The sequence below is a fragment of the Condylura cristata genome, unplaced genomic scaffold (assembly GCF_000260355.1).
Source record: "Condylura cristata isolate star-nosed mole 26May11 unplaced genomic scaffold, ConCri1.0 scaffold00028, whole genome shotgun sequence".
Classification (NCBI taxonomy): domain Eukaryota; kingdom Metazoa; phylum Chordata; class Mammalia; order Eulipotyphla; family Talpidae; genus Condylura; species Condylura cristata.
Genome location: NW_004567129.1, coordinates 10,431,614 through 10,458,102, shown reverse-complemented (window position 1 = coordinate 10,458,102; position 26,489 = coordinate 10,431,614). Strand labels below are relative to the sequence as shown.

The 26,489-nt window shown below is 39.9% G+C and overlaps 1 protein-coding gene across 1 annotated transcript in view; it reads left to right on the top strand.

Annotated features, from left to right (window-relative positions):
- CNTNAP4 (contactin associated protein-like 4) overlaps nt 1-26,489 on the top strand; it is a 232,909-nt gene that overhangs the window by 61,614 nt on the left and 144,806 nt on the right. Inside the window, exon 3 of the mRNA XM_004690363.2 lies at nt 3,901-4,094. Within this exon, the coding sequence (XP_004690420.1) occupies nt 3,901-4,094 (194 nt within the window). The remainder of the gene's footprint in view (nt 1-3,900; nt 4,095-26,489) is intronic.

Below are 26,489 nucleotides of genomic sequence, written 5' to 3'. Positions count from 1 at the left end.
TTCAAAAACTAACAACTCCTGTACATTCACCTGCTTGCTGTGTGTGAGAGAAATCAGTGGGCACTTAGTATGCTGTTCAGATTCGCGTTTCATAGTGGAAATACTACATTTCATACATTTCATTTTAAAGCCTCATAAATGGGGAGGGTTTTCTTTTTAATTGTGAATTTTCAGGCTGTAAGAGGAAGGGTCAAGAAATGTTTCTGTTTGAAGAGATTTATGACACTTGTCCTTACGGGAGTCTTGGTAATGAGGCCCCGGCAGGAGGAGGAGGAGGAGGATGGGAAGCCTCCACTGTGGGAGAGATGCACCAGGGGCAGGCTCTTTTGTTTTCTGTGGGCCGGTGTCGTCAGAGCTTAGAGCGGAGCAGAGGCGCTGTGACACGCTTACTGGTCACATAGCTGTGTTTCCAGCGAGGTTGAAGCTACTGGCACACTCACAGCTTGTTAAGGATAACCAGCAGCTGAAAGGTTTTTAATAGGTAAACAAAAATTTTAACTGTATTTTGTTTGGTAGCAATTCAGTTTATAATTTGCTGGCGTCAGCTGCCGTTTTCTTTATTAAGAAAGTAACTATGCCAATAGTGTGTCTCCAGGAGGTCAGGTGTTGGCAGCGGGCCTCTGCGGCCTGTGAAGTCTCACTTCAGCTGCCGTTACCTTTTCATCTCACTTCACTTTTGTCCCTACCCGTTGGCGAAGAAGGGTGCTGTGAAAGTGGACCAAATTCTGTATGTCTGCATCGATGGATTTGTATTTTCCAGATTACTGTTCAACATTTGTTTGAAAATTAGAGCAAGCATAACATTCCATCACACGCTTGTACTAAGTGTAACTGCAAAGTGTCACAGCTTAAAACCCAGCGGGCATCTGCATTCCCTGTGGCCGACTTACCCACTGCAAGGACCTGGTGAAGGCTAAGAACATCAGAATTTCCATTACTTTACTGGTGTACCTTGTTAATGACATAGCTTCATTTGCAGATCAGTAGTACCTTTTCACCACAGGTGAGAAATTGAAATGTTCAAGGTCAATTAACTGGAATGTTTCAAGCTGTAACAGTGAGCTATGCTGGGAAGAGGGAGCGGTCAGTAAGAGGCCCCTCTTCCTCCTGATGAGAATTGATGGTCCAATTTTTTACTCACTAGAATCACACTGATTTCTTTTTTCCTTACTGTGCATCTCTTGTGCTCACTTTTTAAAATAGTGATCTTTATAGAAGCGTTACAGTGTCCAAGAAATATTATGAAATCAAAATGATGTATCTATGCCAATAACTTTATTAACTACTTATTTTAGCCCATTCAAATTCCATAGAGGGAGCAAAAAAGCAAAATAATCAGTATTTTCTCAGAGATAGAAGCAGATGTAGTTACTACGCCAATGTAAATATGTCAGGATAAGATTGTGGCTGACTAGGGGCACTTCATTTACTCTTTCTCATTTTTTCTATGTAAAAAATGATTAAAAACACAGAGATAGGCAGTCACAGCCATAAAATGACCACAGTGCTTGGTATTTGTTTTGGATCCCAGAGAACTTGAACTTCCAGACTTCTGACACCCAGCAATAGAGCAGTGAGGTTAGCAGTGGGACGTAGATGGATGTAGTTACCCATAGACCCCCGTCATGTGCTCATACTAGAAGTGTGGTCTTGATAGCTAAATGGAGAAGAGCTGGCCATGTTGTCTGGTGCCAAAGCCTGAGCTCCCCTAGCCCCTACTAGCACCCAGTGTCTACAGCTTCCCAGAGCTACCAATTCTGATTAATGTATTGTAATGGTATAGAAGGCATTGTGTGTCCCAGGTAGTGGATGAGTCAAGGTGTTCAGACTCTTGGTATGTGGCTGTCATCTCTAGAGCAGGCTGCTTTGAGAATTAATAGCGCTGCCTTCACAGAGTGCCTGACACGAAGTACTCTCACTTGCTCAATTAATGTTAAGTAATAGAGTAATGGGGTAAGTGGAAGAGAATGGATGGGTTTCATCACATCTGAAGAAATGAAATATATATGAAGAGCTGGCTGAGATTCAGCAAATAATGCTGTGGGAGCAGTTCTCAGTGAGGGCTCAAGAACTCCCCAAGTTGTTTGTGTGAAAGTTCTATTTGAGGAGTTCTTTCCTATGGAGTAAATTCTCTTCATTTGCATCATCTGGGCAGTAAGATGAGAGAATAGCCAAACCTGCTTTGATTAACAAATGATACCAGGTCTCCAAATCCAGCCAGGGCCCATATATACCAGTGAGCTCAAAATGAGAATATTATACTCTAACTTAGATGCAGTGGGTGGTGTTGGTGAGAACGCCACCCATCCAGACTACAGGCTCATCCATAGATCATTCAAGGCAAATACAGAGAAAATTATGGGCACCCCTAACAAAAAAAAATGCCATGTGTATAAATATTTTGGATCCAAAGAAAGGGAGAATATATGTTTGAAGTATGGAGTGGAAAGCATTTTTAAACATTGCTTCCAAGAAAAAAAGGAAAATTCAGTTGTGCCCCATGGGGTGTCTCTGTAGGTCTCATGGACTTGTAGGAGCCATTTAATGGGCTTGGCTTTTTATGGGGGACTGGACTTGGGGTTTTATAAAGCAGGGTACAGATCAAGGAGAATGCTTGAGTAAAAAGTATATATAAATTAAAGGTATTAAAGGTAGGTGGAGCGAAAACTTGGATGTTATAATCCTATTTGGGGTGCGTTTTAATGGTCTTTGAATGTTAGCTAATTATGGATTCAAGAGTGTGTTAAACCATATTTCATCACTTTTATAGTGAAGATCTATTGCATAAACAATCAGCAGTGTCAATATTACCTTAAGTAAATGACCACCCCAAATAAAGAAAGCATTACTGTATTAAACCGAAGAGGAAACCCCTTAATGAGACACACAAGGGGCATGCCCTTAATTTTCTGGGGTGTTTTAGACTAAAAAAATCATGATAAATTCTGCTCTACCCGTAGTAGAGTATTCAGCAGGCTCTTCCCTTTTCACTTCTAAGTGCTCAAGCACAGCTTGCTCTGTGATTTCTTCCCAGTTCTTCCCAGCCTCATCGCTCACTGATACTCCACTCCCAGTGAGGGTAGGACTGGGGTGTATGCTGGTGAACTACTTGGGATGGAGGCTTGCTCACTTGTGAAGTTTGCCAGGTTCCATGGTTTAAATTCTAATTAAATTATGGTAAATGCTCCCCAATTGCAAGGATGGCTGTATTTAATCATCAGCTTACAGAATTCCTTAAAATGTAATCACTTCTCACCCCCTATAGTTAGGTCCTTGCTGCCACTAGGTAGAATTCCTGCCTTTGTGGTACACAAGGTAGTTTTCTGCCTTGTCTTACCATTAACATTTTCATGATATATTTCAAACATGATTTTTAATGTTTGTCCTCCTAAAAGATTGTAAATGCGTGAGGACTGGAACTCTTCCTTTACCTTCTTAGAATTCCCAGGCTTAATTCTATATTTATTTCTCTAAGGAGTTACACATGATCTGACATCTGAGATATCAGCCCCATACGGTGAAGGTCTTCCCTAAGACCCTGGCCAGTCTTTACCCAGATGTGCATGTGTGCGCGAACATGCCAGTTCCAAGAGCTGGCAAGAATTTCTACCTATCAGATTAAGCACTTCAAACATTCAGTGAGTTTAATCTTAATTGAATTGACCTCCCAGTGTCATGAGGTTATGGCACTTAGAAATGAAGGTAATTAACATAGGTTCCATTCATTTACACCCAGTTCATATCAGATTCATGTTTTTCGGTGAGAAGTTTCATGGTTTGGAAATTTGGTTTTCGAAATCTCCATGGAAGAATGCATTCTCACTAGGATTTCTACTCCACTAACACAGACCTTGAACTAATTCTTTGCCATTTTTTTCTGGTCTTCTATTTTCATAAAAGGAGCTGGTGGTTGGTCTCCACTTGTGTCCAGCAAGTACCAGTGGCTACAGATTGACCTTGGAGAGAGAATGGAGATCACCGCAGTGGCCACCCAAGGGGGCTATGGAAGCTCTAACTGGGTGACCAGCTACCTCCTGATGTTCAGTGACAGTGGGAGGAACTGGAAACAGTATCGGCAAGAGGACAGCATCTGGGTATGTTTCCTTAAAAAAACAAAGGATGTCTCAAGACATCTTTGTTTAGTCTTTTAATCTTGCAGTCTCTTAATCTAAGTGGAAAAACAGTCATCGGAGTTACTTAAAAACATTAGTGTTAACTGTCTAATATATTTAAGGAATGTTATATGAAAATGCTAAAGGTGAATGTTTCACAGAGCTCAGGAGTTGAAAAAATATTAATACACTAAATAGTGTGACATTCTAAGAAATAAAACTGTATGAAGATGTTTAAATTTTGTTCAGTAGCATAATAGCATTATGTTGTCTTGAAGGCTGGTCAAAAGAATTTATGCCTTTTATTTCCTCTAATGATGCTAATGATGATATCTCCCTTTTACTTCAGTATATGGAGGACTTGATATATAGTATTTGCAATGTATACTGTAGTGTATACATACAGTAAGTCCTCATTCCAGTTATGGTCAAGGTCTTGTAAACAGTCTTTAAGTGAAACAACAGAAAACAATTTTACCATAGGCTAATGGACATATATATAAGAGTTAGGTTTATCCAGCATCTTTCTGTTCATAAAAACAACCAAACTTCTAGATAAAGACCCCAAACACTCTCGTATGAAGCCATCACTTGTATCCATTCATTCATTCTCATTTACAGCCCACTTATTCCAGGTCAGGGTGGCAGGAGGTCAGGGCACAAGGTGGGCCCCGCACCTGTCCAGGATGCCCTGCCACACCAGGGAATGTCACACACACCTCTCTCCTGCTGGCACAGTTGAGGCATGCCAGCAAAGCCTACCTGCACACCTATGGGTTGTGGGCGGTGACTGGAATGCTGGGGAGAAAGCCACTAGACATGGAGACAGCGGGCACACTCCACCCAGACAGTGGCCTGCTGGGGACTGACTTTTTTTTTTTTTTAATTCTCATAAATATCACATTGAGCAAAACCGTGTTAATTGAGGACTTGCTGTATGTATATGCATATATATGCATATGTATATATGTATATGCATATATATGACATATTTAAATGATTCTTTACTCTCTTTGAAGTGTGCATATTTGTAAAAGGCTGTGCAGTGTGGAGAGCAGACAACTCTCTGGGAGAGGCACTGAGGAGGAGTGTTGTATCACATGGTGGCACTCATAGGTGATTGTATTTCAAACCCGATGGAAAAAGGAAGCAAAAGAAGTTTACTGGGTGGTGAAAAAAATATTTCTTCCTTAGTGTAGAAAAGTATTGGCTTGGATCTTATGTGGGCCACAGACAATATACTGCAATCAAAGAACTTTTTTTTTTTCCCTCTGGCTGAGCTGCCAGAACCAGAGAAAATGAGTAACTTAATGAAGCATCATTCTTAGCACATAGATAATTTGGAAGCCTATTTGGGCACATAATGATAATTTTGTTTGATCAGTCAATTGCCTCTCTTTTGAAACTTCCTAGAACTCTGTTATATGTTAGAAACTTACTGAGGAAACTGTGAGTGTTTAGTCACCTCTGAATTGCTAAAGCACTCGGTGGACATTCAGAACATGTTTGTTGATGTATATTGAATTGAGAAGTAGTATTTCTACTCTTTCCCTAAAGAGACTGGCAGTCTAGAAGTTGCCTCTAGCATTTTTTTAAAAGATGTATTTATTTATGCATTCAGTACTGGGGTGCAGGGTGGTGAGAGTATTCACCACAGACAGAGTGGGGAGCAGGACAGGCAGATTGACAAAGTACACTGCTGAGGGGAGCAGTGGGTGAGACAAGAGAAGTCTGTTGTGCCATGTGGGTCACCTCCCTGACTGGGGATCGAACTTGTGCTGCAGTGGCTGTGGATAGCTTCATAGTGCTGCGCTTTAAACCGCCACACCACCGGGGCGGGTCCGCCTATAAACATTTTTAAAAGTTTCCTTAACATCCAAAGCAAATTGAATCTAAGAGTGAGAAAAAGCTGGGTAGTATGGTTGAATTAATTACATGAAAACCATTAAAAATGTGAATAAAATAAACAATAATTGTGAAGCAGTAACAATGAAAACCTAACGGGGTGTTTATTTTTAGCTAGGTGTTTGGTCTATCTCTCACTCTTTTATTAAATTAAGCATTGGATTTAAACCAGAAAACTAGTGGCTAATGCATGTTTCTATCTGGCTCTGTTAAGTAAAATGTATTTTGACACTTAAAAAATGGTAGACCAACCAAGAAGGTTATTGTTTTTCCATTAATCAAGTGTGTGTGGGGGGTGAGGGGACATCAGGCATCAGCAGTGCCATTTGTCTTCTTGCCTACCTCTAAAAAAAAAAAAAATGATGCTCAGCATAAAACAGTGGCTTGAATGATATTCTTACCAACCCAGACCGATTAAAAGTCAAATGGCATCTATCGCAGTGACCACTCAAGGTATTATTTTGTAGCTTTGCTATGATTTCTCAGTTAACTCACTGTCTTCTCTTGAGTAGAAATGCCCTGAATGGTTGGTGCCTTCCAACCATTCACCTCAGCATCCCCAAATCCTAGTAGTATCTGGTACATTGCAGGCAAATGCTAAATGTTGGTTGGATGAATGAAGGAACAAATGAATAAGTAACTGAAATGTACCGCTCCCTGGGTGCTTTTATGGGTGCAGTAACTAGAGGTGACTCATCCTATCCTAGTCAGCCCCTTTTAGTGCATTTATGTTGCATTGGTTAGAAGTAGCACACCTAGAGTTAGAAAGGGACATTGCTTCCTCCCCTATGTATTTCAATTATTATTATTTTCTTTTATGGGAAAGGGTTTATCGTTCCCATCTTTGGATGTTTGGTATTCCATGACATAGTGTGGCATATGACTTGGTGAGTGAATTAGTTGGGGGAAAAAAAAAACTGTAAATGAATGAATAGATTCAAATAAATTGCTATCCTAGTCTGTACCTAACTTCATACAAATTTCTGGGAGGTATTAAAAGAGCTCATGTTAAATCATTGAAACACTAGAGTACATCTGATTCAGAGGCACATGCAAATGTTGGGTATAGACTCCTAGAGATTTAGAGGTTGGCAGAACAAAGAAATCACTTTAAAGTGAGCTTGCCAAAAAAGTATTACATGGTTGTGGAACAAAAAAGCATTGCACGGAGGGGTTAACTTAGGTATGAAAAGGCTATCCCATGAAGCTGCAAAAGTGTGAACAAAATCCTGGGTATTTCCAGAGATAAGGTTTTCCATGTAATAACCAGGAAACTACTAGTCCAAATGGACTCAAGTTTGGGGTGGACTGGGTGGCAACTTGGAATATGATAAAGAAAGTTGATGGGTAACTTTGAATGTGGGGATCAAAATTAAGTCCTGGTGCAACTACTACCATGACCACACACAAGACAGGAAAGCTTATGTGTAGGTCGGACTCTGCCGCATCCCCAGACCCGGGTGATGCTTCATGTTTTTCTCTCTGAATGTATCTGTATTTGTTTCTCTACACACACGCACACACACACATTACCTGTTTCTTTAGGTAGTCTGCAAAAGCCTGTTCTGCTCTGTTACTTAGCTCCACTCTGAGGCAACTTCCTGTCTCTGAGCATATACAGTTGCCGAGGGAGCAGCACTGAACCGGGTAAATTGGACTCTGGCTCTTGTCATTTTTGCCAGGGATATTATATATCCCTTCAATATGGACATTTAGCCAAAGAACAATTTTTAATTGATACACATAGTAAGGATTTTACTCCTTTGTTGCATATATAAGTTTGTGTTTCCTGACTTTAAAAAAAAATATTTTCTCCAGTTTTCCTAGCTATTATGAGATGTATACACATGATACATCATATCAATTTCCTTTAAGAGATTCGCAGTCTGTGCAATGATGCCAATAAATCTATGAAAGAGAGTCAGGAAGCACAAAGCCTAGACCTAGTGTGCAGCAGGGAGAGGAAGAAAAGGCAATTGTAGTCACTTTATAGGCAAATAGAATGTCAGACTGGGCAGGAATGCTGCAGTGAGATTCCACTGCAGCACTAGATGGGACAAAGATCCTATCTACCTGAAAGAATGCTCAAAATAATCCCCCCAAAAATGAAAAAAAAATTGTACTTATTATCTATACAGGTCATTTGCCTACTTGATAGAGGTATGAAATTAACAGATAGATGTTTTTAAAAATTACACTTTAAACATTTTCCTAGAATAAATTTAAGGTCCAGTGGTTATGAATGCAATTTGTGCAGTGTAGACTGCATGGTTTAGAAATAAATTTATAAAGAATCCAAAAAGGCCAGCCACTAAAACTGCTCCATTTAAATGGAGGACAAACTAGAACCCCTTAACACCTGCTATCAAGACTTTTCAGCCAATTCATTGAGTGATTGAAAAAATATGCATATAAGGTGTGATTTTCACCCATTAAAGAATAATTGATAAGCTATCATGAAACTAATGCTGTAAGCACTATTTCAATGAGATCAACATATGCAGAAGATTTCCAGCTAAATTGCCCACATTGTCACTGATGCATGTCCAAGATTTTTTTCCATAGTGGACTATAGGACAAGGGGTGAGACCCTACCAAGTTCACAACTTTTTTAAGTAGATGTGATTTAATCAGGAAACATAGTTCATTAGGAGTGTCCAGTGTCACATTTCATGGTTTGGCTATTGAAAGATTTGGGACCTCGGTGACTTAGTAGAAAGTCAACTAGATAGAAGCACCACCTATCATAAAATTTTCACGCCACTTCCATCAATGTACATGTTTGAGTTGTCAACTCTATAAGCCAGACAGGGCAGAACCACTGCCAGCAAAGATTTTATTTTAATTTTTTTCTTATGAACTTCATTTTTCCCACACAATATATACATATTTTGCTAGTAGGAATACAATAACTAATTTCTTCCCTACCACCACACCTTACACCCTTTGGCCCTTCCCACCTACACTCTCTCACTGAAACACAAAACTTAGTTCATTTATTAGTGTCCACTAGTTTTAGAAATGTATTATTTTATAGTTCTGACTTGCTGTACCAGGCATTATCCCTTGAACTTGTTCCATTTTGTTGTAAATGACAAGACTTCTGCCTTTCCTTGTGACTGAGTAGTACTCCATTGTGTAGATAGAACACGTGTTCTTTATGTATTTATTTTTTTAAATACTTTTTTGCATAGAAGAACTGGGGTGTAGGCCAGAGGTACAAGGGGTGAGAGGATTCGCCAGAGGTAGAGTGGGGAGCAGAAAAGGTAGATCGATTGAAATATGCTGCAGAGGGGAGCAGCAGGGGAGACAGGAGAGGTCTGCTGTGCCATGGGGGTCAGCTCCCTGGCCGGGGATGGACTTAGCCACTGAGGTGGTAGTGCTGTCACTCATCACTAGGCCACTGGGGAGGTCTCCCTAGAACACATGTTCTTGATCCAGTCCAATTTTGGTTTGTTTCCATGCTCATCTTGTAAGTAGTGCTAGAATAGACATTGTATAGCACATGTGTTTTTGAGTTAATGGCTTCAGGTTCCTTGGCTAGGTGCCCAAGACTAGAGTTACTTGGTCTCACCATTTCCTGCAAAGATTTTTTTAACATGTATGTATTTCAAGTCAAATAAATGGTGGGGGAGGGGCTTGGGAGGTTTGGTTACTGGAATACCGAGGAGGCTGACATGTAAGTGTGGACTTTTACTATGACCTTGATGTATTCCCCCCCAATCCCTTCCTCTCCTTACAATGGGCATCTTTCCTAGCCCTTTCCTTATATTGAGCTTTTATTTGAGTAGCCTTAGTCTACAAATATAAAACACAACAGTGCCAGTGTCATGTATGTCAACTTGTCATGTATGTCAACTTGTCAGGTCATTGCAATACTTGCCCACTTGGGCAGATGCCTAGAACATGCCTCTAGCTGCGGTGTCCTTGCAAGACTGCCTCTACTCTTATGCCAAAAAGACAGTTTTAATGAATGTCTACATTGCTTGTCTGTAACCTCGGGGGATATCCTGTTTATATTTCTGTCCTCTTTTACGTGAATACTCCACTTACTGAAAAATGATTAACCTACAAGTGCATGGTTGAAAGGTGGCAGCCTTTGGGTTTTTAAGGTGGCAAATAGCTAGTTTGCTATCAGGTCACGTGGCTTACTTTACCTCGCTGCATCTCTGCCCATTCCATGGCATGTGATGTCAGTCCCTTCATGTAACTTCTGTAGGACACAGCTGCACTGCAACTTCATATCAAAACATGATAGGCCAGAAAAGAGACATGAGCTCCTGTGAACAAATACACATCAATATAGGATAAATGGAAATACTGCTTTATATTTTGTAAATGGACCTAAGCAACTGAAATAAAAATTACGTGAGGAGAGTGGTTAGTGCCACTCTTGGTGGCTTGGCTCAGTGCCTTCTCTGGAGTGCAAGCGCATCTTGACATCATTGACCAGAGAATAAAGTGTTTCCAAAACGCTTTGGAATTTGTCTCCCGCACTCTGCCCTGTGGCAGCTTGGGGACAGCTCTGCCCCCTCTTTTTCGTCCCCCCTGTCACTACTGGGACATGATGCTATAGGTGTCCCCCTCTGCTTTTCCACCCCTCCTCTCCCACCTCCCCACTCAGTCTCTGTGTGCTACACTTGACTCTCCTGTCTGTCACTGAAAGTTCTTCATTATATTTAAGGTTTAGGTTTCTTCATTTAGATTAAATCCTCATTCAAAAGTCTATATTTTTAATTCCTAAACATATTCAAAAGTCTATATTTTTAATTCCTAAGCATGTTTCAACCAGAGGCCAGAGAGGAGGAAATAAGATGGGAGTGGATACAATTACATTCTTTAAAAATCTACGAGACGCATTTTACCATTTTCTTAAAAGATAATTGTTATGTCTTCACAACTTTATTTTAAAAATCAGTAGTTTATCTTTCTATAAAATAAATACCTAGACAATATAAAAGCATGCATGTCCTAATGTGTATATACTCTTAAACTAGAACCAGAATGAACAAATGTCAAGGGGAAAATTGAAGTCCATTGTATATAACTTAAAATATGTACATAATATATGTGAAAATAATACTTTCACTAAAGGACATAGAAAGACTTGACTAAATGAAAGGGCTTGTATTTTTTGAATTGAAAATAACATTAAAAGTATTCATACTTCGGCCCTCCCTGGTGGCGCAGCGGGTTAAAGCGCAGCACTGAGAATCTAAAGCCGCTTCCTCATGAGTTCGATTCCCGCCTGCCCCGGAGGTGACCACATGGCGTGGCAGACCTCTCCTGACCCGCCCGCTGCTCCTCTCAGCAGTGTACTTCGTCGATCTGCCTGTTCTGCTTCCCACTCTGTCTCTGGTGAAGCCTCTCACCGTCCCTGAGCCTCTGGCCTGTACCCCAGTTCTGTATGCACAAATAAATAAATCTTTAAAAAAAAAAAAAAAAGTATTCATACTTCCTATAATAACCTCTAAAAATGAAATTCTGACTTTCACATGTAAAAATCATATATAAGAAAATTAGCAGAAATAATGGAGTATCTGTATGTTAGAAAAATTTTATAAATCTATTAATTAAAATACATCAATACTGACAAACTAAAACCTCATAGGACAAAATGAAATATCCATTCTAAATATATTTAGGACTTTGCCTGAAGTAGCATTGAAAATATGCGAGGAATGTGAATTAAGTCTCTATGGAACTTGGTAAAGCATAACTTCTAGAAAAATAAATAAGGTTTTAATAGAAAAACAGGTTTTAGATCAATTGGATACTTAAAAGTAGTATGAGCACAGAAAAAATTATTTAAAGAAAATCAAGGACAGTATACATAAATAGACATATAATGTTGAAAAGAACATGTCTCTTTAGGTGAAAGATATCAATCCAGAAGTTATAAAGGAAAAGATAAAAACTTAATAATATGTAGAAAGTGGCATGAAAAAGTGGCACAAACAACTTTAAAATAGAGTATGAACTGGGAGCTATTTTTAGCTTCAGGGGCCACAGTGTCTACTTTATTCACCAGCAGTAGCTCTCTTGGGTTAAGATTTTTATTCAGCCTGATAACTGAACAGATTTCGTTCTACAGTAAGTTTGCCTGGATTCGAAGAAAGGACGGAGGACAGCCAGTCACAGGCATGCATGGAAAGAGCAGATTCTTATGCTCAGCAGCTGCTAAATATCCCAACAATCTCGTAAACATGGTCACAGTGACAAGACTGAGCTGACGTGCCCACTGCAGCCCAGGCGGGTCGACAGCTTCAACCCCCTACTGTGACTGGACTCTTCAGAGACTCTGGCCACACCTGCCCTCAGAGTCCCTGTCCATCAGTCCCTGGTGACTGCCTGATGACAGGCTATCCTTGCGGTTCCCAGTGTTTTGTTGCACATTTTATTCTGATGCTCAGGCAGCACCCATCCTGATAGGATGGGAGTCCGGGAGGGATTAAAGAATAATAGTTCCCGGGGAGTCTAGTTTGCCCGAAGAACAGGATCCACTAGTTTCCTCAGTAAACTACCTTGGCAACAAGTATAGATTTAAACTATAATAGGGAACATGCCCATCAACCTAGAGCCAGTGAACTCAACCTTTCTTGAGTATGTGCTGGAAAAGGACTTGACGAAAAGTCATGGTTCATTGCAAATTTGTTGATGGCCGTGAGGTTTGAAGCCACAGTCCTCAAACTTATACAGTATTATAAACCAGTGGTAAATCAGTAAAATTATATTAAAATAAAATAAAAACAATCTTCAGGGAAAAAATGATCATGGTAAGTTACAGAAAAAGCTATAAACCAGATGTTAACTCTTTCGTTCCAATGATACAGTTCCAGTTTCCTTAATAGATAAAGCAGTGCTGTTTAATATGGTAGCCCCTCATTTTTTTTTCTTTTTCATTTTTAAAAAATAATAGTTTATTTTTACATCATTTTGTGCATTTTTTCATCTCAGTTGTGATCCGATGGGCTTCCCATCACCAAATCACCCATGTGCCATCACCATAGTCCAGTGCATTTCCCTCCCCCCACTGTTTTTGATCCCATTCCCCACTCCACCCCCATAAACTGTCTCTGGTCTATAGCTGTTCATCATTATTATTTTCTCACCTAGTCTGTTATACTCCTGCTATGAGTGAAACCATCTGGTATTTTTCCTTTTCTTTCTGGCTATCTCAATAAGCATGATCTTTTCCAGCTCCATCCATGTTGCTGCAAAAGGCATGTGTTTATTTATTTATTTATTTTTGGTCGCTGAGTAATATGTGTATGTGCCACATCTTTTTAATCCAGTCATCTACTTTTGGGCATGTGGACTGTTTCCATGTCTTTCCAATTTTAAATAAAGCAGCAATAAACATGGGGGGATGCAAGTGTCTTTTTGAATTAGTATTTTTGTGTCTTTTGGGCAGATACCTAGGAGTGGGATTGCTGGGTCATATGAAGCTCTATGTTTAGCAGTTTGAGGAACCTCCATTTGGGTAGACCCTCATTTTACAGAACGTTTTAAAAAGATTTTATTTATTTATGCATACAGAACTGGGGTACAGACCAGAGGTGCAGGGGAGGTAAGAGGATTCACCAGAGGCAGAGTAGGGAGCAGAACAGGTAGATAATGAAGTACACTGCTGAGGGGAGCAGTGGGGGGGCATGTCGTGCCATGTGGGTCACCTCTCTGGTGAGTATTGAACTCGTGGTGAAGTGGCTGCAGTGAGTTTCATGGTGCTGCACTCTTAACTCGTTGGGCCACCAGAGAGGTCCCCCATTTTACAGAGCTATTTAAATTTAAAATTCAACTACTAGCATGGAAAAAAATAAAACTTATCTGTCATACTAGTCACACATCAAGTGCTCTGTAGCTGTGTTTAGCCAGATGATACATTTATAGAATATTTTCATCATCACAGCAGTTCTATGATAGCATACCTGTTAGACAGTCTTTAAAATTAATAACAAAAAGTAAATCTTTTTTTGGCCCTCCCTGGTGGCGCAGTGGGTTAAAGCACAGTACTGAGAAGCTAAAGTCACTTCAGTGTGAGTTTGATCCCCACCCTGGAGCTGATCCACATGGCACAGCAGACCTCTCCTGACCGCCCTGCTGCTCCCCTCAGCAGTGTCTTTGTCAGTTGGCTTGTTCTGTTCCCCACTCTGTCTCTGGTGAATCCTCTCACCACCCTTGCACCTCTGGCCTGTATCCCAGCTCTGTATGCATAAATAAATAAATCTTTAAAAAATGAAAGTAAAGCATTTTTTTAAGGAGGCAAAAATGCCGTGTGATATGTAATCTTAGCTCATATTATGACAGAATATAAAACCACCTTAGTTCTGACACTAAATTGGTCTCTTGAGTCAGTCAGAAAATCAGAAATTACTCCTGGCATCCTAAATTCTGAAGTCATCAAAGGAAGTTGGTCACAGGTGATGGAGAAGCCGACTAGACCAGAGGAATGGGAGGTGGTGAGGCAGCTCAGAGCTCAGTAGAAGTTGGAAGATCCTGCAGCTCGCAGTGCTGGAGGGACAGTGAACGAGTGGAGTTTTCAGGGCCTGGAGGCCTCGTTCCCAGTTGTGCCATAGTAGCTGTGGTAGGAGGCTGTACAGGATGGTGGAAGCTGGGTGTGTCCGTTGGGAGCAGGATCTTGGTGGAAGACTCTGCTGCTGTGAGAAGCCATTTGAAGCAAAGCAGAAGTAGAGAGAAATTTCTGGCTCCTCCCATCTGTTCACACACCTCTCTCTCATCTGTCAGTTTGCCTCCACACAAGCCTTGGATTCTCGGTGTACATCATGGAACTCACCTAAGTGTCAGGACAGAGCAGAGACACAGCAGTATGCATCTAAGTAAGTGAGCAGACAGCCAGCACAGTCCCAGGAAGGTGTGTTGATAGCCCCACTCATATCCCTGAGCTGATTATCTTTCCTTACAGAATGGGGTGTAAGTGGAATGCAGGATTTTGTGAGGTCTCATCCCGTTTCAGTTGTAAAACTGCCTGTTCCCCTAAAGAAAGTAAATCAGTAATACTGTGATACTGAAGAAGACGAGATCCAGATACTAAGTTCTTATTTCAGTTCAGGGGACTCACACCACATTTATAAAGTTATATGTTTAGTTCTTCTCCCCACCCCTCCCCTCACCCTCCTCTCTCCCCACCCTCCCCTCCTCCCTGCTCTTGAGGCTGCAAAGCTAGCAAAGAAGAGAATAGTCTTTGCATACTCCAGAAGAAGGGAATCTGTGGTGAAGGTGGCCATGCTGACGTTTGAAGCACAGGTTTGGTTTTCGCATGGGAGAAGCAGCATTGCTCTGCTCCTCATCCAGCATTTTGCAGGTACGCACCAAGGCTCAGTGTAGAGGCCTGGATGAAAGCAGATCTGTGGGTAAATCAGCCCTCATGTTGTTGTTGCTTTGGGGATGGGGCCTTTGACACATTTGGTGTACAGAGAACAGTGTGCTGCTGTGTTGTATTGAAATGTTTTTCTCGGCTGGCTGACTTGATAGGCCTGTTCAGCTCTGCAGATGTGGCACATTTTATTGACAGCTTCCGTGTACCACTGAGCCCACATCGAATGATTACTCATCCCTTGGAGGACCTTTCCCAGGTTTCTTTTCCTTCCCCACTTCTCTTCTGGGTCATGCCTCTCGTTTATCCAAGGCATGCTTGCCAAGTGTGCCTCAGCACATCCCTTCCAACTCCGGGCCTTCCAGCCGACTGCATTCCAACCCCCTGCCCCGGCTCTTTTCCAATATTTACTAACTCATCCCCAGGGTCTTATTTCCAGTGACACCTACAATAGTGTTATTTCCAGAGTGCCTTTCTTGATTAGTTCCCACGGTTTGTAGAACCTTAATCAACTGAATTTCAACTCATGCATCTATTTTTCTTCCTTTTTCACTCTGTTATAGATTTCTCTTTTTTCCAAATTATATAGTTGACACAAATACCCAGTTGCTGCCAGCTAAAAATCTTATTATATACACTGTCTTTATTAAAAGGCAAAAACATTTTTTAATTGAGACCGTGAATTCCTAGGAAGTAGAAACACCATGCTTGTTGCTAATGTGGCTCAGGACAGCTATTGATACTATACTGATGTATAAGGTAACACTTCTGTGATTACTTTTTAAATCCAAAGTACAATAATCTGGTGATATGTCTGCTGATTTACAATATGTTGTCCTGGGTGTGTACTGAGACGTGCACATTCTTGCTGGTGTTGTTCTATAAATACATACGAGAAAAGCTAGTAGCCACAAATCAGGAGTTAGGACACATGACTTTATCTGTCCAGGTTCCCAGCTGCCTGTAGGCATCAAATTTCTAAGTTGGCATTGTCTAAGGTTTTCTCTTTATACTATCTGCATCTAACTCTTATCAGAAATGTTCACAAAGAGTGTTTTCTTGGTGTGATTTACAAGAGCCATGCTTGAGAAAACATTTGAGTGTTAGGCCCAGAAGTAACTGTGAGGATGAAGGAGGAAGCAGGAAGGAAAAATGTGAGGCAATATTCCATGGTGTTGTGTCTATAAATCAGAGAGAGGCATTTCCAAAGAAATCGTATTTGACTTGTATTCTGCAAATGAAATTTTTATTTGGCTTTGAACTCCTCTCTTCCATTCTGTATTTCTTATTGTTATTATTAATCTCTCATACTGAAAGGTTGTCTCCCTTTTGGAGTCTTGAACATTTTAAGTACTTAATAATAGGGTTCTTTTTCAATAAGAGCTAGAGAGGAGAAAAATTGCTGGAACAGTGAAAAGTGATCTTCAGGGAGCAGTGGCTTTATTGCAGTATGTCAGCATCATCATGAGTTGGGGTGTGTTGGGGAGTATCAGTTTCATTAAAAAAAAAAAGCAACAGCTTTCATTTACTTTAGCAATTTTGTGGAAAGTTGAGAAAATTGTCCCAGGAGCTTCAAAGCTATTATGGTAATAGCAGTTCCACCTTTACACCTGAAAAAACAAAAGGTAAAAAAAAAAAAAATTCATATGTCATTTGGGAAATAGATTTTCAATCCTTAGATCAGAATAAGTAAATAAACACATTCACAGTGATACTTGTGGTCTTCAAAAATCTGCATGTCGAAGATGACAGGTAGATACTGAAACTTCCCTAAATTGGAAAGAAATTGGTCTGCCAAATCTTCTTTGTCCTTGGAAATCAGATCCTTAGGATGTACACACATCCACAGACACACACACTGAGTGTTGGAATGCTCTCTTTGTACTTCAAAATTCTTAGCCTTTGAATATTTATTACATTTAGTTGAATAAAGTATACACTTGATTATAGTACATTTTTTTTAAAAAAAAGGAATATTCACCAACAAACTACGTCTTGTGTGATTAGAACAAGCATATATTCATGAAATATAGTCCTCTTTCCCACCTCACTTTAACATTGTTATCCACAGGAGTCTTTTGCCATGAGAGAGGCCCATGAGACTGCCCCCCTCGGGCCTTCCCTGCTGCTCTAGGGAAAGTCCCATAAATCATCCCCTCCTGTTCTCTCCTCCATTGCAAGTCACCATCCATAGGCTTCAAGTTGGAAACATAGTAAACACAGCCGGATCTGAAAATCTGAGGTGGGACAGCAACCCCCATAGGTGCACTCAGTTTCTGCATGCACACTTACATTGGTTTTCTGGAAATAACGGCCCAATTTCTCTTGTCGGAGCCAAGAGTGACTAAAATAATTGGAATGTCAAATCAAGTTCAGTTCAGAGCATTGGGGCACAACACAGAAAAGGAGGAAGAGATGGGAGCCAGAGGATGGTAGTTAAGGTTGTCATCTCTGTCATGAAATGCTGTTCCATGCAGACTCCATCTCTTCTAAGCCGTGTGATCCTGGACAGCAAAGTTGCATTGGCTTTTTCTGCAAAACAGGTGTAGCAGTAACACACACCTGGAAAAAATGGTGTAAAATTTGGTGCACAGAATTTGTATGAAAATTTAATACAGAAGACAATGAGCAGTCGAAGAAGAGAACCAAGATAAAGGGGGAAAGGCGGTGGGAAGATGGATGGCCTGACTTGAACAAAGAGCACTAATTCACCTTTCCTCCACTTTTTTGCTCTGTTGGGGCCCTCAGTGGGTTGGGTGACACCTGCTTACTTGGCAAGGGTGATGTTCTGCACTGAGTCCTCTGGCTCAGGTGCTGCTTTGCTCAGGAAGCGCCCTCACAGACACAGCCAGAAAGAACGTCTTACCAGCTACCTGTGCGTTGCTTAGCCCCACAGAATTGGAGGGGCTAAAGTTAGGCATCACAGGTGCCTTTTTCACGTAGTAGAGGATCTAATTAAACCTGAGCCCTACTTCTTGGTCCTCCACAGATCACCCCAGTTCACAAAAGGACTAGGGAAATGGGAGAAAAGAAGACAAGATCATGATTTTTTCAGAAGTTGCTGTGGAAGGCATTTCAGAGAATTTCACATCTCATAAAAGAGAATGAAATTAACAGGAACTTCTGCATCTCCCTTTACTTCATCACTATTCCCTCTACTTGTTCTCAGTCTATTCATAATTTTCTTCTCCATTACAATTTTAAGTCATAATTTTTTTTTTTACTCATTTAAACTTTTTTCTGGAGTTTGGAGTTGGTTTTGATTTTACTTTTTTTTTTCCCCTTTCTGATTTTAGCTCAGTCAATTCCAAAATATACTACCTATCTGTGCCATTCTACCTTGTACATTGCACAATCTAATTACTCAGTTGCTGCTTTATCATTCATGTGAAATGCTTCTGTTGATCAGCTTTTCCTACTGTGGAACTGTGATTCTATTTTGAGTGACTTCTGAGATTCTGCTTCTCAATCAGTAGTTATGTGCATACTCAATCAGTAGTTATGTGTCAGTTTCAATCACTACTGACTGGTCCTACCTGGTTCTTACAGACAGCATCCTCATCTTTTCTCTAAATTGATTCATGGATGTGTAGTATTCTGACTTCCGATCCTCTACTTGGTTAATGACATGTGAAGGATTTCTTTATGCTTAACTTCAGATTTAAAAAGATAAGCATAACATCTAGATAATGGCATACTTCTCGATGCCTTCAGGGAATGAAGTCTTGACTGAATAGATTTGTCTGTCTGTTTTAATGACATCTGCTCAGGTGTTTGATACAGGAGGTCAGAATTAGGAAAATGTTCTGCTTGGTTTTTGAGAAAAACATCAAACAATGTAAAATTTTTGCTGCATCTCAAAGTGTTCTAGGTCCATTGTGTTATTCAGACACATGTATTTTCAATGATCCTATGTGTTTAGGACTAGACACCTAAACCCTGCAGTGTGACTCACTACCATATAATGTCTAGAAGGTTTGGGACATTTTATATGGGGACAGGCAGGGTTGGTAATTGTGCCTGATTGCCCAGGGAAACCCTGCTGTTTCTCATAGGAGCATTCAAGACTAGCGTTTGACTGTCTCCATGCCATCCAGGTTTCTCTTGGGCCTATTGCTGAATCTTATAAACTAAATTTCTACCCTTTCCTTCAGATTGCAAGGTTACTTTGAAATAATGTTGCTATACTTTAAATGAAACTGATAGGTGCTTTTTGTGTTATGTAATTCATCTGCTTTTACCACATTTTTAAAAATGTTTACAATGATGTGAATAGACTCAAACAAAGTAGAACAATAAGCTCACTAAGACATGCCTTTAAAACTGAATGTGACTGGAGGATTTTTTTCCCTTGAAAACATTCATCCATTGCTTACTTGTAGGTAGAGATGTAATTCTAGATAGCTGAAGAGCTGCGTTCTTACCACGAGACAGCACTTGGAGAGAACGACATGTACTTAAGACATCCATAAATATTTAAAGGGTCTGATGATGTAGCAGTTACCAAGGATAGAGCCAGTGGGGGCACAGGAAGTCATATGCTTCCTCCACCCCAACATCAATATGTGTTAGAATGCTAAGAGAAAATTATGACCCATCCTGAACTCAGCCGGTTTCTTTTGAGTTAGACGTCTGCTTCTGTAATTATCATTATATTTTTCTGACTTATTATCACTCCTTAGCCTTGTCTTCTGTCATTTTCCTCAGTGTTGTGCAGCTTTCCCAGGTTTTTCTATATACCTTAGATGTCTTTCCTCTATTGCCTGTTATCATTTATTCATAATTACATTTATCTAAAAAATGCTCAGGATATTATTAGCAATACTTTCATGCTATCTTTCTTCAACATGCATTTTATCGGGGGACTGAATTTTAAAATCTAAATAACTTTAATGAAAAGGAAATTTTTGAGTGAGTTGACTTTCTTCAAAACCCAACAGCTCCTAAAGACATTAGTATAGGGGTCATTGAAATGTCTTTGGAAGGGCACCGTGAGGTTGACATTTGACGTGAGAGACAATAGCCTTCCTGTTTTCCCAACTCAGTCTCTCCTTAGTCGAGAGATGTACATGCTTCCCATCAGGGGCTGCAGAGGAGGTGGAAGGAATCATACGAGGCTGGAAAGCCTGTAATTTTCTGGTAGGATCCTTTGGTCTCGATTTCCCTTCCCTTCATGGCATAATTGCTTTCCTCTGAGTAACCTTTCAACTCTGAAGATCATTTTCAAAGATTAATATGTGCTGTAGAGTCACATCAACAGGGCATAGGAGTTAACGCAAGGAGTATTTCTCTGGCCAAAATGAAACAAGTGAGCCATGAGTGAGAAAAATACCAGAAATGGACTGAACCACCAAGTAAGTTAAACATGGATGAATTCATTGTAATATAAAAAGTTCCTCACCCTCTCGTAGTCATGAAAGATGCTATGTAACCAGATCATTATTTTAGGGAATCAACACTGGCTTATAAAAAGAAAAAACAAATATTTTCTGACTTTTTTCTGATCAAGCTGTACCGTAGGATAACCAAATATTTGATGAGAGGAGGTTTGTTTTTACAGAAGCATTCTAGATTTTTATTTTAAAATGAGAAAGAGGCAATAGAATATAACCATTTTATAATGAAATATTGATAAATGCACTTAGGGAACATTAGTAATTGCTAGCATGGTGACAGTAGACATAATCAGGTACAGCGAACCTCTACCTTGATGTATTCAGTGTGCAGGATTCTTGCCAAAAGTCATGTTAATGTCAAATCAAGCCTCCAAACTACCAGTTAATAAGCAGTACAGGAAAAGAAGGACATACTGCCCCACAGGTGATTACTGAGAAGTAATCAGCATTTTTCAATAAACAGAGTGAAAGGAGTATGATCTCTAGGTAAAAAGACATTTAGGGACCCTCCCTGGTGGTACAGCAGATAAAAGCACAGCACTAAGAAGCTAAAGCCACTTTAGCATGAATTCGATATCCACCCCAGAGGTGACCCACATGGCGTGGCAGACCTCTCCTGACCTGCCTGCTGCTCCCCTCAGCAGTGTACTTCATTGATCTGCCTGCTCTGCTCCCCATTCTGCCTCTGGTGAATCCTCTCACCTCCCCTGTACCTCTGGCCTATACTCCAGTTCTATATGCATGAATAAATAAATCTTAAAAAAAATATTTAGAATAAACCAAATGCAGTCTACATAAATTTTATTATCGTGACTTGAAAATTATTTGCTGGACACGCACATAGACAGGCACATACACTTGGGAGAGAAACTATCATGAGAGGATGTCGACATTACAGAGCTTCCATAAACATTTCAGGGGTTGAAATTAAATTGTGTTTTTGTTTAGAAAGGAATCCTTATCCTTGATAGATAGGTTTTGAGATATTTTCATGTGAAGTGGTATGTCTGGGACTGAATTTAAAGTAATCTAGTAGGAAGGGTATTGATCTGCGAGAGGACGAGTGCATAGGTGAACAAAATTGGCCATGAGTTAGCGATCTCTGAAACTAGATATATGCCTTTATGGTCTGCCCTCCCTATTGAGCATATGTTTGAAAATGTCCCTAATGAAAATTTTATTGCCAGATATATGTTTTCTGCTTTTCAGCTTTTTTGTCAAGTGTCCATTCTTACACAGTATGACTGGGCTTGCAGTGAGGCTGACATTAACGAACATCATTAGCACTGAGTTGAAGGGTCACCAGACTCCTGTGAATTTGGAATGAAAGGAGGGGATGCAGACTAAGGGAAGCCGATTCTTAACAAGGAACATTAAGAGTGAGGAGAGACGATGGGGGTTTGTTGCGGCCAAGAAACAGAGAGTTTAAGAAAGACAGATCCTACAGAGAAGATAAAGGAGAAAAGTGGGGGAAAGAAAGTAATGAGGCCCTGTCATCCCTTCTCCATCCCCACAGCTGAGGCTCAGACGTGGAGCCCACAGGCACACAGCTTCGGCTGTGACTGGCTTGCTTTTTTCACTTTCCTGCACTTGGGGAGCAAAGGGCCAGAGCAACCTCTCTGGTGTCTCCCCTAATGGCAGGCTGGGTTCTTTCATCCCCTCGCAGAAGCAGCCATGGAAGTCGATTGCTTGATTGGAAGTGGTCACCTCAGTATGCTTTATGATAACCCTGCAGTCATTTAATCTGTATTTGCCTCGACTTGTAAAATAATTTCAAAAGCTTGCAAATACACATTCTCAAACAAGATTTTTTCTTATGATAATCAGCATCTACATTTATAGTTGTTTCATCCCTAAACTACCTAGTATAAGGTAAAATCAGAAAATGGACTATGGGGAACATACTTTCTTTCATACATGAAAACATTTGAAATGTTCATTTATGATTTCTTAAAAATCTGTGATTTCATTAGCAGGCACCACTCAACCAGCCACAATATTTTTTAAGACAAACCATCAAAGACATAAATATAGTGAACATACTTGTGTGAATTATTCTGACGCCTGATGGGTGCAGCTTGTAAAGGATGAAACAGCTCATATGTTAGGAGCATAATTATAAATATAACTTTTATGATCTACACTGCATTTTGTTGATTTGCCTTGTGGTTCTCTTACTGTGGATTTTCCCAGTTTATCCGAAGGAGAGTTAGTTGTACAACAGATAGAGCTAATTCCTGTTACTTGTGAGTTGTGTTCAAATTTCTGTGAAGTCTGAATTAACAAACACTGAACCACTGCTTGGCCGTGTGGGTTTGGGTTCCTCCGAGCCTTGGTCACCGCATTTTCGGCAACCCTTCTCTGTTTAGTCTGGTTTTGCATGTGCTTCTGCTGATGAATACATATCGGTACTTTTCTAACACTGGACTCCTCTCCCCCGACCCCAGTGGCCTGAAAGAAGCTTCTCGATCATATGTATTTTCTCTACAGCACTTCACTAACCCCTCAAATTTAAGACTATAGAGTCTTGTAGCACCAATGTTGGGGCCGTTTTAAACAGCAAAATCACCAACCAAAATGCACAAGTGTGACACTTAACCTGAAAAGGGCACTTGTTTGAGGTATGAGTCCTGTCGCAAGAAACTAGAGCATCTCCTGTAGGAATTCTCTTGGCAGTCTGCACCTTTGTTAACTAGAGTTTCTCTCCACTCCACACATATCTACAAGTGATCATGAGAGCACACTGTGAGGGTTGATTTTGGGGATTATAGATAAATTTTAGCAAGTAGATGAATTTACAAATACAAAACTCTGTGCATAGTAGGGATTGACAGTTGTTTACTATTTGCCAAAAATAATATGATAGGGTCAATAGCTCTGGTACATTCTTTCTACAACGTTTATATAATCTATTGACAAAACCAGCCTCAAGCAAAATCCTGAAGTGAGCATATTTTTCCCCTCTTGGAAACAACCTGTTGGTTTCTCTGTAGTACACTTAAGAAAAAAAAAAAATCTCAATTTGTGTATTGTTCTCAGTTAGGAGTTAATAAGGCTAAGATTTAAAATGCAAACTCCCAAGAGATGTCTGTCTTGTTGATATTAATTTTCCAGAGCCTAACTCAGTCCTGGAAACATAATGGGTGCTCAGGAAATATTTAAACAAAATAAGTGAATATGTATTATTAATTATATGAACCCAACTCTAGTAAGCAGAATAATGCTCTAGAGATGTTTACATCCTAAATCTCAGACCTATGAATATGTTAACTTACATGGCAAAGGGGATTTCAGGATGCAGATGAAATTAAGGTTACTTACCAGCCGATCTTAGAATCGAAAGATTACTTTGGATTATAACAGGTGTCTCCATGTCATCACCAGGGGACTTAAAAGTTAGAGAATGTAGTAGTAGTGGAGCTCAGGGAGAGCTATGACTATGGCAGGAAGTGAGCGTTCTACAGTGTGGAAAGAAAGGACTTAGTCTCTGTTGCTGATTTCAGGCAGCCATAGAAGCTGGAAAAGACAGGGGGCTGGTTTGTCTTCTAGAGCATGCAGAAAGGAAAGCACATCTTGATGTTAGCCCAGTAAGACCTGTGTCAGATTTCTGCCCTACAGAACTATAAGGTAGTAGACTTTTTGGCAATTTGGAACATTACCATGCTATAGAAAATGAACACACTTACCAAATAGCATTTATGATTTAATAAATGACATAACAAGTTTGAAAATCCATTCAGACACATAGCAGTGAGTGCATGGGTGTCCTCATCAGCCATCACAGTGGGGACTGAAACATGTTTTGATACTGTCATTCCCTGTATTCAAGTATCACTATAAATTGGAGGCTGTTGTAAAATTGATTGATTGATTTCTGTGAATCCTTTGGAACCAATAGTCTGTCTTGCTATAGGGCTAAAATATTTGATTTTATCTCACTGTTTTATCATTTTCCAAGCCTGAGATAAATTATTGTCTTATTTACTTACCTCTTTACCTCTAAAATTTTTATAATGAGACTTTGAGATAAAATATGGTTAATATCAACTTCATAGTATGAAAAAAAAAATTACCCTCTGAAACTTCAGAATTAATGTTCATGAAATAACCTAGCAAAGAAGTAATGAAAATTAATGTTGTTTTGAAAACCACTGAACATGGACAAACTCCTGATTGCCTACTGTCAGTCAATGTGATTTACTCGAGGCTTTGATAAGGATGATTATGTTGTCACAAGAATGAAATAGGATGATACAGTGGACTTATTCCTACTTCTCATATTCACTGTGCAGGCTGTGCTCAGTGAGCATAAAGCTGTTGTTACTGGTGATGGTGGCTACTATTATATAAACGTGATGGGGACAGATACCTCTCTTCTCTTGTTTTCTCGGCTACTCAAAATGTTTTATTAAAAATATTATTTTTCTGAAAATGTTTCATTAAAAAATATTTCTCTGAAGCCCTAAGCCATGTAAACATGAGTCACAGAGGTACTCGCCTATCTATTTAGCCCAAAAGTGAAAGATTTTGCATTTCACTCTCTCACTGACTCGAGTGTGCGGGTCAGGTGTAGGTGGGTAGCAATTACTTTTACACCCTGTGGATGGAACTAAGTCAGCATGTCGTGGTGTCGGGAACATTACTGAGATGTTTGCCTGAGAGTTCATTACAGTGAGGCTGTTTATTCCATCCATCCTCCAAATGGTAGCTGCGTTGTTACCGCTCGAATTCACCCTCCTAAAAAGTCAGCATTTTTCAAACATTGGTATAATAATTAAAATAGGGAAAAAGACCCTTTTCTCTACCCAGCAAACCACCATTCTTTCTTATTTGGGGCAATGATGATATCTAGAAATGTACATTTAGTAGACTATTGATTAAATGGTTTTGAAGCAAATGAAGGAGACGAGTTCTAGCGTTTCCATAAATCAGTTCACACAAGGTGAAGTGACCATGAAATGTAAGGAAAAAACTTAAGATACTGAAAGCTATCTCAAGTATAGTACAAACATGAAATGTAAGGAAAAAACTTGATACTGAAAGCTATCTCAGGTATAGTACTATAATTTGTAGTGTTGTCTCTCGGGTAATCCTGTCCCTCCTGCAATGTATGAATATAGATATATAGATAAATATGTGTAGCTCTTGATTTAATGCCTGTCTGTACCAGCAAGACTACATACATATGTGGGATATTAATATACTATATAATTAATATAAAATATAATTTAAATAATAGTTAAACCTTAGAAATATTATTTGTTGACATTTTATATACAGGGAAAGTTCAGTCAGAAAAGTCGAACAGCTTGTTCCAGGTCACACTGCATGGGGACACTGATTCCCAAGCACAGGTCTTCCCCACCATGCTCTGCCTCTGTGAGAGAGTCATTTGTTTGAGTCACCCCGTAATGTTTAATACATATTACTGTGCCCTTTTAGCAATTCTAGAGAAAAGGGAAAGAAAATTTAAGGGAAAAAAGCTATATTCCTCGTGAATAGTAGGTATTAATATAGAGGATGCAGTGATTAGTATATAACATGATATGTGTGCCTCAACTGTTTTCACCAAAAGAAAGCAAGAAAATGGATATTGGCAGATATTAGAGATATCCAGTGTTAGGGAATGAATGAGTAGAATAGATTCTTCTGTGTGTGTTCTCAGGCAGTGCAGATGGCATCACCAGTATAGAGTTAGTGTCCTGACAGGTTCTCTCTCTCTCTCTCTCTCTCTCTCTCTCT